At 42.3% G+C, this 19,283-nt stretch overlaps 1 protein-coding gene and 1 long non-coding RNA gene across 2 annotated transcripts; both read right to left on the minus strand.

The window, feature by feature from the left end:
- Positions 1-5,883: 5,883 nt before the first annotated feature.
- On the minus strand, positions 5,884-11,818 carry LOC124264843. The gene is made up of 5 exons (XR_006895271.1): positions 11,633-11,818; positions 10,403-10,555; positions 7,772-7,819; positions 7,412-7,451; positions 5,884-5,951 (listed from the first exon to the last, which is right to left on the minus strand). It is a non-coding gene; the product is annotated as an uncharacterized LOC124264843 (long non-coding RNA).
- Positions 11,819-11,926: 108 nt separating this feature from the next.
- Positions 11,927-19,045, minus strand: LOC124264839. Its single transcript, XM_046699623.1, has 7 exons — positions 18,996-19,045; positions 15,887-16,084; positions 15,060-15,261; positions 14,354-14,545; positions 12,732-12,875; positions 12,167-12,262; positions 11,927-12,087 (listed from the first exon to the last, which is right to left on the minus strand). Exons 3-7 carry the CDS (start codon positions 15,211-15,213, stop codon positions 11,927-11,929), a joined length of 747 nt encoding a protein of 248 aa, XP_046555579.1. The 5' UTR covers positions 15,214-15,261; positions 15,887-16,084; positions 18,996-19,045.
- Between the last annotated feature and the right edge of the window lie 238 nt (positions 19,046-19,283).

Below are 19,283 nucleotides of genomic sequence, written 5' to 3' on the forward strand. Positions count from 1 at the left end.
CATAAGGCAGAATGTTTTATATTTTCCATGAAAAAATGGCTGTATGCTGAGACAACACATATTTCAGCATTGAGTGCTGAGACAAAACATATTGAAGCAATTTAGGTACTTTTGAAATGGAAAAGGCATGAAAGAAAGTATATTGTTGATCAAATATAATTGCAAATTTTAGTGTTGTCCTGAGCTGGATTACAGAGTATGTAGCACATCATCCAAAAGTGATCTGTAGATGTAAATCCCTAAGGATTCTCGGTTTGAATTGGCCGCAAGGAACCAATGAGAAGTGAATGTATGGACCAGGGACTAGATTTTCGACGCTCTCTTAGCGCTAAGATAGTAAGTAGTTAATGTTAGTGTATGGCACTTACGACTATCTTAGTGCTAAGAGAGCTTCGAAAATCTAGGCCCAGGGATTGAACTTTTTTAATTGGGTGTCAACATGCCCTGACATCATGTAGTTGCTGATATTCCACTATCAATCACTGGATTGTCTGGTCTATTTATATTTTTTGTCTGGAGCAACTTTAACAATCTACATTTTGGTGTACAGACAGACAGACAGAAGTTTATTCGTAATATCGGCCTCATGGCCTATAATACAGTCACAAACTTTGGCAGTTTCGTGAAACAGTGGTCATAATTTGTATTGGGATCTTACTTTAAAAACATAATGTAAAAATAGTGTTGTGCAGTATATAACTTGGGGGGGGTTGGATTGCAAAATTGACGGCAGAGTGAGTGTGCCTTTGTAGACATTTTGTAATAGTTTGAAGTAACTGTCTCTGTACCGCTGATATTTGTCACATTGGAAGAATACATGATTCTCAGTTTCTGTTTCTGCGGCATCACAGAGTGAACACAAGTAGTTCGTACGTGGGCCATTCTCATTAAGTCTGTACATGTTCATTTTAAGTTGTTATTCGAAATACGAAACTTGATAAGTGCACGGATCAGATGTTTATATTTTAGTTCTGTTATGTAGGACTCCAGGCAAAGTTCATGTTTAAACTGAATAATGGCTGAAAAAAGTGGAGCTGTTGATTTAGTCGTGCCAAGTTTGGTAGGCAATATCCTTTAATCGTTGTTCAAAAGTATACATGAAAAGCTGAACGTTAGCAACGCCCTGGTTTCACCAGACATGAGAAAACCCGTTTCTGAGTAGTAAGCTTCTAACATTGGATGCCCAGTTTGTTCTGCCCATGTCATCAAATGTTTTTAGCATTCTGTAGCACTGCAGTGGATAACGTTGTTCATTCTTACTGAGTATCTTGAACCAAAACTTGATTACTCGAATCTGTGTTAATACGTAGATGGGGTGACGACCAAGCTCTCCAAGTGTGGCTTTGTTTGAAGCACATTTTCCAATTTTCAGAAATCGTTTGAAATACATAGTATGGACCCTCTCGATTATATCAGAATATGTATGTCCCCATATTTTCGAACCGTATAGTAGTATAGGTGCCACTTTCGATCAAATATAGTTCTTGCACTTGAATAGGTTAGTTCTTGATACTTGTTAAAAAGTCTGAAAACAGAGAGGCAGGCTTTACTTGCTTGTTGAGCAAGTGCTTCACAGGCTTTTGTCCACACGAGCCTAGATGAAAATATTATGCCGAGATATTTGTAGTATGTAACCACCTTAAGAAGGTTTTTACAAAAAGTCCATTTTTCAGAATGTCTCAGAATTCCTCCGTTACGAAACACTATGATATTTGTTTTGTTAAGATTCAGCTGTAGTCCCCATTTGATACAGAATGATTCTAGGATATTAAGTTGGCGCTGAAAGACCTGTTACACTGGTAGCAAAAAGGACGATGTCATCAGCAAACATTAGCAGTAATAGATCTTGTATATCTTGAGTAACAAACATTCCATTGTTGCCTGATTAGTAGAGCTCTGTTGCAAATTCATTAATAAAGAGAAATAAGAGGAGGGGGCTGAGAATACATCCTTGTCTCACTCCACGAGAAGTTTCAGTTCTTGAGTCATTATTCACTCTTACACTGGCTTTCACCGATGCGTACATACTTTTAAGCAACATAGTTATCTTTCCGTGACAGCCGCGTTGAATCAGAATATATAGCAGTTTATCTCTGTCCACAAAGTCAAATGCCTTTTAAAGTCAATTGAAACCGCAGTAGAAACGACCTTTGGGTTTGCACAAGTATTTCGAACACAAAGCCTGAAGAGTGAAGATATGGTGAGTAGTTGAATATTGTGGGCGGAATCCAGCTTGACTTTCGGATAATATTTCGTTTAACTCAACCCACGTCCTTAATCTTTTTATCTATAATTGAAAAAAAAGTTTTTCCCATTGAGTTTAGAATTGAAATTCCTCTATAACTGGATGGTTCTTTCTTGGATCAAGATTTAAACAGTGGTATAATAACGCCGATATTCCAGTTTGTAGGGAACAGACCATTGTCCAAATTCTTGTTGAATAGCATCTTCACATATGGAATAAAAATATTACATGATAGTTTGTACAGTTCTGGGGGTATCCCGTCAGTGCCTGGTGATTTATTTCATTTAAGATCAGATATAGATTACCTAATTCTTCTTCAGAAATTTCACTGTATAAATAAATATCTTGGTGCGCTAACCCATCGCAGTCCTTACACGAGTGATGTTCGAGGAAGTGTTTTACTTGTTGGTCAAACTCTGAAGCAGTTACTTCTATTTCAGGATTTAACAAATCAGTAAAGTAGGCTTGTCAGTCAGCTGCGGAAATACATGAATCAATGTTTGTTCGGAATGCCTGTTTTATTTTACTCCAGAATTCTTTACAATCCCACGCCCTGCCGCAACGGTGATGTCATCTGCAATGTTTCTGTTGTATCTAATTTTCTTAAGTTTACAACATTCTTTGAAGGCATGCTTTGCATCAATATAATAATTTCTGTTTTTATCGCAATTAAAGTTCCGGAACTTGTGGAGACACCTGTATTTCGCCGTTTTAGTTGTTGGCACTATTAATCAAACCAGGGAGGTTGTTTAGGAGCTTGACTAGAGTTTGAATTACGTGGTAATAATCGTTTTCCTGTTGCTGCCACCACGTCTGATAATTTGCTAACTGCACGATTTAAATCCAAGTTTAAATATTCCAGAAATTCAGATATCAGTACATTTATCTTGTCGTTTGCAACAACGCCAGATAATTGTTCTGTGTCCGTATTGCTGCATCTGTATCTGGGCATCGTGTAGAGTGGCATGTCTGTTCCAGACGCTGGTGCAGTATCATTCCTTATGACGTCATTAAATGTACATGCTATAGGCATATGGTCAGATTCTGATCTTGGAATCACAGTCATGTCACTGATTTTAGGAAATATAGTACTTGATACTAACAGGTAGTCCACCACACTGGCTCCTGCACGCGATATGAATGTAACGTTACCATGTACATCACCCAATGTCCTCCCATTTACTATGTGGAGGTTGAACACTTTACACAAGTTTAGAACACTTCTACTATAGGTGTTGATTTGTGTATCAAATGAGTTTCTTGGTATATCAAATGAATCTTCTCTATAATCATCGTTAAGCGGCAAATAGTGCGTGTCGTCATTTATTATGCAATCTGTTTCATCTGCAGTTCGGGCATTGAAATCTCCCATTAGGATAAAACTAATATCATCTCCATAGTCTGACAGGACATGCAAGAGCTTCTTTTCAAGAGCTGACATTCAATCCTCATCTGCATTTGCCTACTCTTTCGAATATTCTGGATGAATGTATAAAAATAAAACAAATATGGTGGTAGGACACACTTTTGCGTTTTTGGTATACACTCCTATATTGAATGTCCAGTGCTGCACTCAGCAATATTCCAGCTATTTAATAGCATATTTGTTACGAGCATATATCTATGCTAAAGCATGCTCAAAACGCACAAGATAAAGATGAGATTAATGGTAAAGAGCTACAGTTCAAAGGCTATCTTGAACATGTGTGTTTTTTAGATTGGATCTAAAAGCATTAAAGTCACAACAGTCTCTGAGACTCTGCGGCAGACCGTTCCAGGCTATAGATCCTGCATGGACAAAGGACCTCTTTCCATACATCACTGTCTTTACTTTGGGAATAACAAGCAAGTTCTTTTCCTGTGAACGGAGAGATCGGGAAGGCGTGTACACGGTTAGAAGATTGGATAGATAAGAAGGTGCAGTTCCAGTGAGACAGCGCAAAACAAGGCATAAGAGTTTAAACTGGATCCTGAACTCGACTGGAAGCCAGTGGAGAGTGTACAGTATAGGAGTAATGTGTTCATATTTTCCAGAGCGAGTCACGATACGGGCGGCGACGTTCTTCACTCTCTGCAGCTTGGCTATCTGGGTCTTTGATGCACCGGTCAGTAAATGTTTACAGTAGTCAAGTTTATGGCAGTAGTCTGTAAATAATCGAGTGTGGACCAGACAATCCAGTGATAAACAGCTTGAGAATCGATCTACACAATTGGGATACGATGACGTGTCAACCAAGGCGTCGAGCCTGACCACCCGTTCCTGTTAGTCGCCTCTTAGGACAAGCATGGGTTGCTGAAGACCAATTCTAACCGAAATCTTCATAGGTGAAATTTGATTGCCACACTGGATTGAGGATTATCTGCCAGACTCTTGCTGGTAGAAGTATGGACATTGAATCCTTCAATGTTATGTGCTGGATTTTATATTTACTGATTAAGGGACATACTGTCGTTGTTGCGTGATTCTGGATTTATAAGCGAGCTGAGAAGATACTATACCTAAATATCCCGCTGAAGTACTACCCGTGAAGATCCGGGTTAGAATTGATCTTCAGTAACACGTGCTTGTAAAATCGACTAACGGGATTAGGTGGTCAGGCTTGGTTGACACATGTCATTGTATCCCAATTGCGTAAATCGATGCTTATGCTGTTGATCACTGCATTGTCAGATCCAGCCTCGATTATTTACAGACCGCCGCCATATAGCTAAAATATTGCTGGGTGCAGCGTAAAACTAAACTCACTCACTGGATTTACTCACAGATTGTGGATTGACCTACAGAATGTCAATTGTGGACTTTTTTTTATTTTTTTGTGACAACAATAATAATTTTCTTTCGTTTTTGTTTTTTTTTTAATTCTGTGAATTGTGGAGTAAGGTGCCCCGACATATACTACCCATCAAAAGTTTAGACTCACTTAAAGCACTCACTATATGTTATGTATATATGTATGGTTACATAGAAGATGAATTTCTCCTCTAACTTGGGGGAACCAACTGCAAACCTTATACAGATGAATTGCACGAGGATCATGCATCAAACTGCTGAAAAGAATGTGCAAGTATCGTGCGTGTGAACAGATGCGTTTTGGTGTAAAGTTCTGTTACAAATTCGCCAATTTTCACTGGGTTTCATCATTTATTGAACTCATGACAATAATCTTTTCAACATTACGAATTTGTTTTACAATACATCAGTTCATGTGTAAACAGTACATATAAACAGTATAGAATATTTGCAAAATCTAGTTTCGGATAGTTGACTGAAGTAAGTGGTTACATTTACACTAGTGAGTCTAAATTTTTGATGGGTAGTATATATTGAATGTCACACACAAGCTGGAAACACTTGGTCTACTGCCACCTCCCAATCGTTAACCTACTGCGATGGCGGAAACACTGAGTTAGTACTATGGTTGGGGCGGTGGGGTAGCCTAGTGGTCAAAGCGTTGGCTCGTCACGCCGAAGACCCGGGTTCGAATCCCCACATGGGTACAATGTGTGAAGTCCATTTCTGGTGTCCCCCCGCCGTGATGTTGCTGGAATATTGCTAAAAGCGGCGTAAAACCATACTCAGTCAGTCAGCCAGTAGTACTATTAATGCTGTATCTCTCATTATGAACACCAAAACACTGTGATCTACAAAACACATTTTATTTGAAATTGTTTGTAGAATTGTCTTCTTTCTGGAGATTGCATGCACCTAAAGAATAAAATCAAATCATTCATATATGAGTATGACGTACAATGAATAAACAAAAATACGATGTTCGCGAAATTTAGCCAGAAATATTTTTATCAGAGAGTATCTTTCCATTGCCTTTTTTTCAAATGACTCTGCGACTCCTTTTGTAAAGATCAGACAAAGGTCAAGATCATTGCATTGAATAAATTCACAAAGACGTTCTTTCTGAAAAAGAGTTGTTGCGGTAAATTGGATGGGCGTTTGGCCGTTGCTTGGCAGAAAAATTTAAATTATTTTAGTATTTGTAAAACATGTCTTTGTTTCATCATTGCCAGTTTTTTCGATAATGTTACCTCTCCAACTATCTCCTCGATCCATACTGCAAGAAAAGAAAAGTAACATCATAAAAAACAACGTTTAAAAGCTTTTAAAGGAAATGGTTGTGAAAAGGACTGAGTCTGTTTCTACACATAATTTCAAACACTTCTGTGGGGCAGTGGGGTAGCCTAGAGGTTAAAGCGTTCTCTCGTGACAACGAAGAACCAGGTTCGATTCCCTACATGGGTACAATGTGTGAAGCCCATTTCTGGTGTCCCCCGCCGTGATATTGCTGGAATATTGCTAAAAGCGGCGTAAAACCATACTCACACACTCACTCACTCAAACACTTCTGGTAAATACAGGCACTTGAGATACTGCTAGAATACTGACACTCTTGCTAATGTATCGGCCTTAACCACACATGGTTAAAAGAAAAGACAGCCCGACCAGAATATCCAAAAATTTAAAAGTCTCTGCTAAAGCCAGAGTTCATTGTCTTTGATTATGACTATATGTCATGAGCATAATTATGTATCAGCATAATTATGTATCAACTTCGGTGCCAAGGGTGGCCATTCTTGTACTGATTAGGCACTGATGACCAAGGGCTCTAGGTCATTGGATTTCGGCTTATCGTCATGGTAAGGAGGATACTGTTTTTGAGTTCGAAGACATTTTTCACAGTGATCATGATATTTCATTTGTCAGCAACATGGGTGTGGTGAAACATTCTTCACCACAGTCAGCGATATTACAGATATACCTCAAAGGGATGTAAAGGATTAGCGTTTGGGTCAAGTAAAGAAGTATTTGAAAGCTGATTACATGAGGTACTGTGATAAATGGAAGGTTGGTATTAGGTATGGGATTGATTGAATGTTGTTGTTGACAGATTGGATACAGTGGTTGTCAAGAGAGTGAGTGAGTTTAGTTTTACGACGCACTCAGCAATATTCCAGCTGTATGGCTGCGGTCTGTAAATAATCGAGTCTGGACCAGACAAGCCAGTGATCAACAGCATGAGCATCAGTCCACGCAATTGGGACACGAGTCAACCAAGTCAGCGAGCCTGACCACCCGGTCACGTTAGTCGCCTCTTACGACAAGCATGGGCTGCTGGGGGAATCTTAGTCGAAGAGACTGTGAATAGTACTTACGTTGTGGCTATTTTGCATGGTCCTTCACAAAGTTGTAAATCTGAAAGATTAACATTGAAGGTAAGTCCACGCGCTTTCGACGCACAACATCAGATGTACGTGTATTACCATGGATACAGTGGTATTTGCTTGTTGAACTCTGATATTTGGGCATATTTTCACTCGTAATGGAGAACGCACATTTGTAATTTTATAGCTCATTTATACAGCTCAACGTTGTTTCTAACCGAGGTATACACATTCAACTGTACAATATTTGTAAAATATTTCACGTAGTACGCTCTTAAATATCGCGAACCCAACCAGTTTACGATCACGATCAGTACATTACGACGGCGTGGGAGTTGGGGAGGTACTTACCCTACGGAATTCAGCTATAAATTCCCCCCTCGTTTATGACACCATCAGCTGAAATATGCATTGTGATAGTAAATCGATATTACTTAAATGGACAATGATGTTGATGTCGACGCGATTCACTGAACGCGTCTACTTAAACACTAATTAGCTAGCCTCAAACTATAGCATCTTGGAGCGAGTGAGTTTAGTTTCACGCCGCTTTCAGCAATATTCCAGCAATATTACGGCGGGGGACACCAGAAATGGGCTTTACACATTGCACCTATGTGGGGAATCGAACCCGGGTCTCCGGCGTGATGAGCCAACGCTTTAGCCACTAGGCTACCCCACCTACCCTTAAACACCTTGGAGGACTAGATACTTAATAACAGTTTTGATAGGTGATTTGAAAAGGGGTAAACTCCATGTCAACGATTATAGCGTTATGGATTCATGTGTGCATGCGCGAGCTCTTGTCGGTGTTTTTTTTTTCTGTGCTGGGTCATTTAGATACCATGCCACAGTTTATCATGAATAACCCAATCAGATACAGAATACTGACTCTGAACAGAGCATTCCTGGTTTCAATGATGATAATAATAATAATAATGTCCACTTGTATGGCGCCGTATCCACACACTAGTGTATGCTCATGGCGCCACGTGTGTACAGCTAAAAACTGCAGCAATTGTACAAGTCATTCGTAATATTTCCTGAAAAGATGGGTCTTCAATGAAGATTTGAATAAGTCAAGAGATTTTGCTGGTTTGATGGTTATGGGAAAACTGTTCCACAGTGAAGGAGCAGTATAGCTGAATGATCTGTGACCATAGTTCTTGAGATTGACAGGGGATGTTGTTAGGAGGAACTGTTGGTGTGATCTCAGCTGTCGTGGTAGTGTGTACACTGAGATGAGTTCAGAGAGGTACTGAGGCGCTAGGTCATGTAGACATTGGAACACAATGGTCAAGATCTTGAATTCGATTCTGGCTTGGATGGGCAACCAGTGAAGAGACTTTAGGACAGGGGTTATGTGAGATCTTTTAGATGTTAGGGATACAATGCGGGCTGCAACGTTTTGGATTTTCTGGAGTTTTGTCAAGTGTGCAGAGCTGAGTCCAAACAGAATGCTGTTTGAATAGTCCAGTCTAGATAGAACGATTATCACCTTAATGCTTTGGGGATGACCCTACGAGGGGATCAACGCTTCGGTCACCATGCAAACGCTCTAAGCTCACCACAGCCAAAACGATCAACAAGGAACACTGTTAAAATATGTGGAAAATAATCCCCCTAAACGTTTTGTGTGTACTTTCTTTGGTACGTCAGTTTATATGATGACGATTAGAAATAACCATTGTATAAATCAAAGAACCAAACTTTATGGATAACAACTTCTTTTTACTGCGACGTTTCGATGCAGATTCAACCGTTGTCAAGCATAATGGTGAAGAAGGGGAAGTGTACTTAGACTTCTAAAATGCCACTCAAAGAAGTTACCCATCAAAGGTTTAGACTCACTAGTGTGAATGTAGCCACTTACTTCAGGCAACTGTCCTAAACTAGATTTTGCAAAATATTCCATACTGTCTGAAGGTACTGTTTACACATGAACAGATGTATTGTAAAAAAAATTCGTAGCGTTGAAAAGATTATTGTCACGAGTTCAATAAATGATGAAACTCAGTGAAAACTGGGTGGATAGATAGATAGATAATTGAAAGTTTAATAGGTGTTCGGGCAACTGGGCCCATTTACACCTTGCCAATCATAAAGGTTTGCTAAGTTCCTAATTTTGTATAAAGTAGTTAAGCTGCCACACGATTTAATATAAGCAAGAATGACATTCTGAACATCATTGCGAGTGATATTACTTGAACACAACAGTCCAGTCAATGAGATGTCAATATTAAGCGCTGTCAAAGATTCCACCATCGCCTTACGTTGAGTTAGATATTTTTGGCAATGCAGTAAATGATGAACCACATCATCTAGCTGATTACACACTGTGCAATTTGCAGGAATATCATTATAAATAATGTTTAGATATGCACCAAGACCACAATGCCCAAAACGAAGTCTGGTTAAAAGAACCTCTTCTCTACGAATGCTTCTGGATAATTTTGCTTTAGCTACATAAGGCTCGATGCCATAGAGACTGCGGCGTTTTAAGGATGAGGTCCATCTCTGTTGCCATTTCGTTTGAACATGGATCTTACTGACGGTGCATAATTCTGCAGGAGAGGGCAATATTGTCTCATCCTGTTCTAAGACATCAAAATCTAATGCAGCTTTTGCCAACTGATCAGCTTTTTCATTTCCAAATATTCCAACATGAGCAGGTATCCATGAGTGAAAACTGGGGAAGTCTTAACAAAACTTTACACAAAACACAGCTGTTCACATGCACGATATTTGCACATGCTTTTCAGCAATTTGATGCATGATCCTCGTGCAATTCATCTGCTAAAGATTTGCAGTTGTTTCCACCAAATCAGTGGAGAAATTCATCTTCGATGTAACCATATAAAAATATACATAACATGTAGTGTGAGTGCTTCAGGTGAGTTTAAACTTTTGATGGGTGCTAGATGCTTTTTCCAGATACATCACCAAAACGGTTGACAAGGAATTCAACACTGTTCTACTCACAGTTGGAATCGTATTCCATGAACAGCCGTGGCACCTCTTGTAGTGTGATGGCTCCGTTGTGGTCATGATCAATGAACTGGAACAGTTCCGTGGTGATGAACTTGGATAAATGCGTCACAGCCGCGTACTCTGTGATGGTAACCCGCTGATCCCCTGAAGATAACGCAGTTAGTTGTGCACGTCAAACAGCTTGATGATAGACGGCTGAAGATGCTGACCATCGTTCGTATGACTGACTGACTGAGTTTGGTTTTACGCCGCTTTTAGCAATATTCCAGCAACATCACGGCCGGGGGACACCAGAAATGGGCTTCACACATTGTGCCCATGTGTCGTTCGTATGAGTGAGTGAGTGAGTGAGTGAGTTTAGTTTTACGCCGCTTTTAGCAATATTCCAGCATTATCACAGGGCGGACACCAGAAATGGGCTTCACACATTGTACCCATGTGGGTGAGTGAGTGAGTGAGTTGAGTTTTACGCTGCACTCAGCAATATTCCAGCTATATTGCGGTGGTCTGAAATAATCGGGTCTGACTCAGACAATCCACTGATCAACAGCATGAACATCTATCTGCGCAATTGGGAACCGATGACATGTGTCAACCAAGCCAGCGAGCCTGACCACCCGATCCCGTTAGTCGCCTCCTACGACAAGCATGGGTTACTGAAGGTTCATTCTAACCCGGACCTTCACGGGTGTATACCCATGTGAGGAATCGAACCTGGGTCTTCGGCGTGACGAGCGAACGCTTTAACCACCAGACTACCCCACCGCCCCGCCAGAAACTGTTTAACGGGAATGAAATAGGCTATTGGTAGAGCGTTCACTCGTCATGCTGAAGGCCGAGTTCAAACACCTACATAGTTTCAAAGTTTACAGAGCTTGTTTCTATTTTCAGTTGCTGTTATATTGATGGAAAACCACCACCACTAATAATGGTAATGTTGTTAATAATAATAATCATAATAATCATAATAAGGCATGCATGCGGCGAGTCTATTTCTCCGCTCAGTATGCGCTAGATTATTCAGCTCACTGGGGAGTATAAAACCCAAGTTGCTTGTGAAGTGCTAGAACTTTGAAGTCACGTTAACATCTCATCCTACCGGGTACCCACGCACTGATGAGAGAACACAGGTGAATCATGTTAAGACCATACTCATTCACTAACGTATCTCAATATACTTAATTGTATCATTTACAATCATTTAGAATGCTACTTTCTCACCGTTCACATCTTGTTCAATCCACAGCTTTTCAAAGTCCAACAGCGTCAAAATTCCATCATGGTTGACGTCATTTCTGTAGAAGCTCATCGCAAAAATTTGGTCCAGACTTGGGGTTGTCATGGACACGGGAACTGCCGTGGCAGCGTGTGAAGTTTTGTGAGGGATAGCAGTTGTTTTTGGATGCTTTGTTGACGTAGTGGGTTTTATTGACATTGTGGGTTTTATTGACGTTGTGAGTTTTATTGACTTTGCGGGTTTTATTGACGTTGTAGGTTTTACTGACGTCCCGGGTTTTATTGACGTTGTCCTGTCTGTGTGTTGGACTGGTGTGGTTTTGGCGGATGTAGAATCTGGATGTCTCGTTGTGGATGTGTCTGTAGGCTTGGCGGAGGTAGAATCTGGATGTCTCGTTGTGGATGTGTCTGTAGGCTTGGTCGAGGTAGAATCTGCATGCCTTGGGGCGGTTGTCTTTTTCGGCATAGTGGAAGTAGAACCCGGATGTATTGGTGTTGTCGTGGTGGCGTCGCTGTTACTTGCTGCAGTAGGTGTCTCATATCTTGCTGTAGTTGGTGATTGATGCCTTGATGTAGATCCTCCCGGAAGAGTAGACGCCTTATCCGTAGAAGCGCCTGTAGTAGTGAGTTTAGTTTAGTTTTACGCCGCACCCAGCAATATTCCAGCTATTTGGCGGCGGTCTGTAAATAATCGAGTCTGGGCCAGAAAATCCAGTGAACAACAGCATGAGCATCGATCTGCGCAACTGGGATCCGATGACATGTGTCAAACCAAGTCAGCGAGCCTGATCACCCGATCCCGTTAGTCGCCTCTTACGACAAGCATGGGTTACTGAAGATCAATATTCGGATAGGCGGATCCAGAAATTTTCAAGAGGTGGGTGGGGTGGGGTGGGATGGGGTTTCAGGGGTTGAACCCCTGAACCCCTGGAACTGCCATTGCAAAACATAAACTTCAATGTGGTCTTTAGTCATTTTCAAAAGGGGTGGGGGTGGGCGGCGACACCCCTTAACCCCACCCATCACCCCCAACCCCACCCCTCCTCTGGATCCGCCACTGTAAATCTACATGCAGACCAAATACCATCAGAGCACAATCCACAGTATTTAGGACACAATTCCCTTGTGTTCTGGCTGTCCCTGAAAGTGGTACATATGTGGGCGGTGTGGTCCAGGTCGGCGCAGTTGGCTCCGTCAGCGTCGCGGCACGTTGATGCGAGTGTTGGGTCTAAAACACATGAACACAGGTGTCCGCGTTTTGGTGGCGTGTTCTTTGTTTGAATATCAACAATAAAGTGAGTTGACTTTACGCCGCTTTTAGCAATATTTTAGCAATATCACCGTGGGGGTCACCACAAATGGGCTTCACACATTGTTCCCATGTAGGGGAATCGAACCCAGGTCTTCGGCGTGACTAGGCTACCCCACTGCCCCGAAAATGAACAATAGAACTGAAAGCATTATAGGTTGGAGAGCTAGTTGACAGATTTGGAAAAGGATATTTGCTGTGTGTTTTTCATTTTGTTTTCATTTTGTTTACGTTCATTACATAAAATACACGTTCGTTAAAATTTGAAATATTGTTTTCACAGGAAGCTTTTACAAATGTTTGTAAGTCGTTCGTGCGAAATGTATTGTGATCCACCTTGAACAATCACGATAATATAATCCACTGGTACTTGAGTGTGTGAGTGAGTTTGAGTTTACGCTGCAGTGATATTCCAGCTATATGGCGGCGGTCTGTAAATAATCTGGACCAGACAATCCAGTGATCAACAGCATGAGCATCGATCTGCGCAATTGGGAACAGATGACATGTGTCAACAAAGTCCGTGAGGAAGACCACCCGATCCCGTTAGCATGCCTCTTACGACAAGCATGGGTTACTGAAGGCCAATATTCTAACCCGGACCTACACGGGTCTGGTACTTCATAGCCCTTGCTAGAATGAGTCTTGGAATACTGTGGATTACACTACGAAGTGATCGTTGTAATTCCTGCGCATAGTATAAGATTAGTTGATTGAGGTACGTGTGGCGTAAAACAACAAACAGTTATTAATGTGCTGTTCACTTAATTCGAGAACATTGCGGTGCTCTAAGACAGATACATGACAAGTGACAGTAACTTATCGGAATACAAAGGGACCCTCGAGAGAACAAAAGGACCGGTTGCCCTTTTGTACCGAAATATCCCGCTAAAGTACTACCCGTGAAAATCCGGGTTAGAATTGATCTTCAGTAACCCATGCTTGTCGTAAGAGGCGACTAACGGGATCGGGTTGTCAGGCTCGCTGACGAGGGTTGACACATGTCATCGTATCCCGATGGCGTAAATCGATGCTCATGCTGTTAATCACTGGATCGTCTGGTCAGACTCGATGATTTACAGGCCGCCGCCATATTGCTGGAATATTGCTGAGTGCGGCGTTAAACAACAAACAAAACGCTAAAGTACTGTCACCTATGGAATCCTGGAAGGGACATTGTCGCGTTGTCGCCCTCTCAAATACAAGCAAAATTAAACAAAAGGCGACACGCGACACGCGACAATGCGACAAATGGGCGAAATGTCGCGTTGTCGCGATGTCGCGTGTCGCGTTTTGGTTTATTTTGCCTCACTTTACTTGTTTTTTGACAATGCGACATAGCGACAATGTCCTTCTAGGATTCCATAGTCACCCGTCGGCTACTACTCAGACTGTACCAGGAGTGCAAAGGTGACAATATCTGGGACAGAGGTCCCTGGTGTTCTGGCTGTCCCGGTAGAGGGTGCAGATCTGGGCAGTGTGGTCAAGGTCGGCGCAGTCAGCTTCCGGGGCATCCACACAAGGTCCAGTAAAGGAGGGAGATGTCGTCGCCGAGCCGCTGACTGATGATGGCGAGGATGTTGTCTGAGCTGTGGTGTAAATGAAAAGTGGTTAGGCCGCCATTTTTACTGATCATTTAAATCAGAAGCTTATGTTACTTATTTCTGGACTACAGCAATGATGTTTTGTATGGTCTTCCCAGACATCTTATCACGAAATTGCAGAAGGTGCAAAGTTCTGCAATCTTTATTAGCACAAGAACAAGCAGATACGATCCCATAGCCCCAATGCTGAAGGCATAACATTGGCTTCCCAAAGATGTATCTAGTTGATGGTTCTCACAATTGTGTTTAGGTGCGGTTGGGGTAGCCTAGTGGTTAAAGCGTTCGTTCGTCACGCTGGACATCTGGTTCGATTCCCCTCATGGGAACAATGTGTGAAGCCCATTTCTGGTGTCCGCGATATTGCTGGAATATTGCTAAAAGTGGCGTAAAACCATACTCACTCCCTCACTAAAATATACAGGCATTCAAATTAAATATTAAACTATTTTGAAAATTCTGAATAAATCTTAAAGCCTATCTCTTCAGTTAACTTCATTACCTGTCCCACATAGTCCACAGAACTTCGGGCAGTATCTCTTGGTGTCAGCACTATCGCGGAAGACTGTACAAATTTTTCGCAGTTCGGTCAATGTCAGCACAGTCGAAAGTAGGATCGTCTTTACATGGACCGTTGTATGGGGCACCCGTAACATGCATGCCTGATGACGTTGACGTTGCTGAAGACGTTGGAGTTTGGTTCCCTGGTTTGTAAACATGCAGCGTACAATGTCATTGGTCCCATCCCCAAAGCGTTCGTAGTTACGAACTGTCGTACTCTGCAGTACACACGCTTAAGAATGTCGTGGCGCTAAGAATGCTCTGTGGAACGGGACCGACGGAATGGGTATGCAAGATGGATAGTGTCAAGTTACAAAAAGAGATGATTAATTTATGAAACATAGTAACGCATGAATGACGTTAGTGACTTTGGTTCCCTTCTAAGTGTGCTGCGTACAATATCCTTCGTTCCATTCTCAAAGCGTTCTTAGCTACGAACTATTGTACTCTGCACTACACACGCGCTACGATTGCGTTGTGGAATGGGACCGACACTCAGAATGCGTATGCAAGATGTCAAGTTATTTAATGAAATAATTACTTTTTGTAATATGTTAACGTAATCATGTGATCAAGATACCAAGCTGTTCTACATGAATGGCATCTGTGACGACGTTGACATTGTCGACGACGTCAGTCGTTGGTTCCTCAGTTTGTAAATCGGCTCCAGAATGCGTATGCAAGATTGATTGGTGTCAAATAAATACTCAATTATTAAATGTATGAAATAAAGTTCTTTGACTCTGTGATTATGATAATGATGCCAACCGTTTCCACAGAGTCCGCAATATTTGGGGCAGTACTTCCTTGTCTGGTCACTGTTGAGGAACGCTGTGCATATGTGGGCAGTCCGGTTCATATCAGCACAGTCCATAGCGGGATCGTCTATACATGGACCGTCGTAGGGAACTGCAGTCGTCCTCGTCGTCCATACCGATGTTGCAGCTGACGGGGATGATGCCGTTGCTGGAAATGTCGATGGTATTGATGATGAATGTTTGGTAGTTCCTGATTTGTAACCTATTACAAATATCAGCCTATAATAACCCCGAGATTAACGGATTATGGGCTCAGGGAACGTCTCTTTGCATACATATATCACATATATTGCAGTACTGGAGCCTAGTAGTTAAAACACTGGTTCGATTCCCCATGTAAGGACGATTTGTGAAGCAAATTTCTGGAGTCTCTCTCCGTGATGTAGCTGTAATATTGCTAAAATCGGCGTAAAACCATACTCACTCACTCACTTACTGGAGGAAACTCTGTCTGCGGAGGACAGCATCAATACAGGAACGTTAAGACACATGAACAGTGAAACATCAGACACACAAGATGCATACAAGCTCGATACAACAAGCGGAACGACGAGGGGAGATCAAGCTCAGACTGGCATAGGGTTAGCGGGGCTCTCACGTACGTGAGGCAAACGATTATCACCACAGACACAAATAGCCTGGCGTATATACTGCTTAGACACACATGATCGTGAGCGGAGATCCAGCTCTGACAATCATGAGCCTATCGAAAATCCAGCTCAGACACACATGAGCCCAGCGGAGATCCAGCTCAAACACACATGAGGTGATCGAAGATCCAGCTCAGACACACATGAGGTGAGCGGAGATCCAGCTCAGACACACACGAGGTGAGCGAAGATCCAGCTCAGACACACACGAGGTGAGCGAAGATCCTGCTCGGATACACATAAGGTGAGCGAAGATCCAGCTCAGACACACACGAGGTGACCGGAGATCCAGTTCTGACATTCATGAACCGAGAGGAGATCCAACTTAGACACACATGAGGTGAGCGGAGATCCAGCTCAGACACACACGAGGTGAGCGAAGATCCAGCTCAGACACACACGAGGTGAGCGAAGATCCTGCTCGGATACACATAAGGTGAGCGAAGATCCAGCTCAGACACACACGAGGTGAGCGAAGATCCAGCTCAGACACACACGAGGTGAGCGAAGATCCAGCTCAGACACACACGAGGTGAGCGAAGATCCAGCTCAGACACACACGAGGTGAGCGAAGATCCAGCTCAGACACACACGAGGTGAGCGAAGATCCAACTCAGACACACATGAGGTGAGCGGAGATCCAGCTCAGACACACACGAGGTGAGCGAAGATCCAACTCAGACACACATAAGGTGACGGAGATCCAACTCAGACACACATGAGGTGACGGAGATCCAACTCAGACACACATGAGGTGACCAGAGATCCAGTTCTGGCATTCATGACCCGAGATCCAGCTTGTCACTGACAGAGACCATACTATTCTTGCCGACATGAAAATCACGGCTTGACTTCGAACCATCTGAGCAGAGTCCACAATATTTGGGACAGAATGTTTTAATTGCGTCACTGTGAAGGTGCTTGGAACAGATCTGCCTGCGTTGCGTAGCACAGTCGAAGCGAGCTCACACGTAGCACAGTCGAAGCTGGACGGGAGATGGCACTGTGACTGGGTTAGGTGGCAGGATAGATGGCACCCGTGACAGGTGGTACACGTCACAGCTGAGATCCGTTAACCGGGGTGATAAAGCTCATGTTAAAGCGTGATATCCAGCATGGAAAGAAGCTCAACATATATGAAACATAAAAGCTATTGATGTTGTAAAGTATCATCATCATCATCATCATCATCATCATCATCATCATCATCATCATCATTATCATCATCATCATTATCATCATCATCATCATCATTATCAGTACTGGGGCGGTGGGGTAGCGTTCTCTCTCGTCACAACGTAGGCCCGGGTTCGATTCCCCCTACATGGGTACAATGTGTGAAGCCCATTTCAGGTTCCCCGCCGAGATATTGCTGGAATATTAATAGCGGCTAAACTCACTCCTCACTCGTCAGTACTGTTTTGAGAACTAGCTATCTACACTCACTCCTACGCACTACACAAAATAATCTAATTGTCACACACAAATAATTCATCGAAAATAGTTTATCTTACCTTGTGAACGCGTCATGATAAGTTCGTTACATTTGACGAGTGTACGGGATTCGTGTAAACTGGACGTTCGTGTACACACCCCGATTATAGGTCAAGCAGAATAATGTGTTTTAATGCAGTGTGCGAAATAGTTTCCAAATTTTGCTCTCCAGTCGGGCTAGCTATGCCTGAAAATTACTAGCCCATAAAAGAGATTTACTAGCCCGAAATTGGAATGTGAAAACTAAGCAAAGATTACAAAAGGTAAAATACCATAAAAAAACCAAATGACCCCATGAAAATTCAAAGCACTAGTCCAGTCGGGTCAGTGACTGTTGGGATTTACTGGCCCGACTGGATCTTTACTAGAATTTACGGGCCAGAGCGCCAATGGCTATTTCGCACACTGGTTCAATGAGACCATTCACTGCAACGCTTGGGAGAGGTGTTCAGAAACAACTACAATATATCTGTGTGTGTTCGATATTCAGCATTATTCCAGAAGATAATAACTGAGTGTGGTACAGACACACCAGTGGTTGATATTGTGACTACCTTTCTACTTCTTCGTGGTACGAGGTGAGTGAGTATGGTTTTACGACGCTTTTTGCAATATCCCAGCAATGTCACGGCAGGGGACACCAGAAATGGACTTCACACATTGTACCCATGTGGGGAATTGAACCCGGGTCTTCGGCGTGACGAGCGAACTATTAAGTCACCTGTGTTAGTGACAAGTAGCTATGATATCACTGAATCCATGTTGCTTACATCGAATGGATATTATGATCACTTGATTGTCTGGTCCAAACTCGATTATTTACAAACTGCCTTTAAATGGCTCAAATATTGCCGCGTGGGTCGTTAAAGCTAAAACACACAAAACAAAACAACATGACGTCTTATATACACTTACCAGTATTGGCCACCCGGATGCACAGATGAAGCGACAATAATATGAAATAAAGAGGAACCTAAAATAGATAAAATCCTATCATGTAAACAACCCTTGAAGATCCAAGCTGGAATGTGTCTTCAATAACCCATACTAGTCTTCCGGATTAGAATTGGTCTGCAGCAACCCATGCTTGTGTTAATAGGCGACTAACGATACCGTGTCCGTTGTTTCATGCAGAGTTCTTTTCGCGCGCGGAATTCATGCATAATCAGTACTCACTGGTTCCATTCTCCATGGAACCAGACC

The sequence above is a fragment of the Haliotis rubra genome, unplaced genomic scaffold (genome assembly GCF_003918875.1).
Source record: "Haliotis rubra isolate DU_JTF1 unplaced genomic scaffold, ASM391887v1 Scf947, whole genome shotgun sequence".
Classification (NCBI taxonomy): domain Eukaryota; kingdom Metazoa; phylum Mollusca; class Gastropoda; order Lepetellida; family Haliotidae; genus Haliotis; species Haliotis rubra.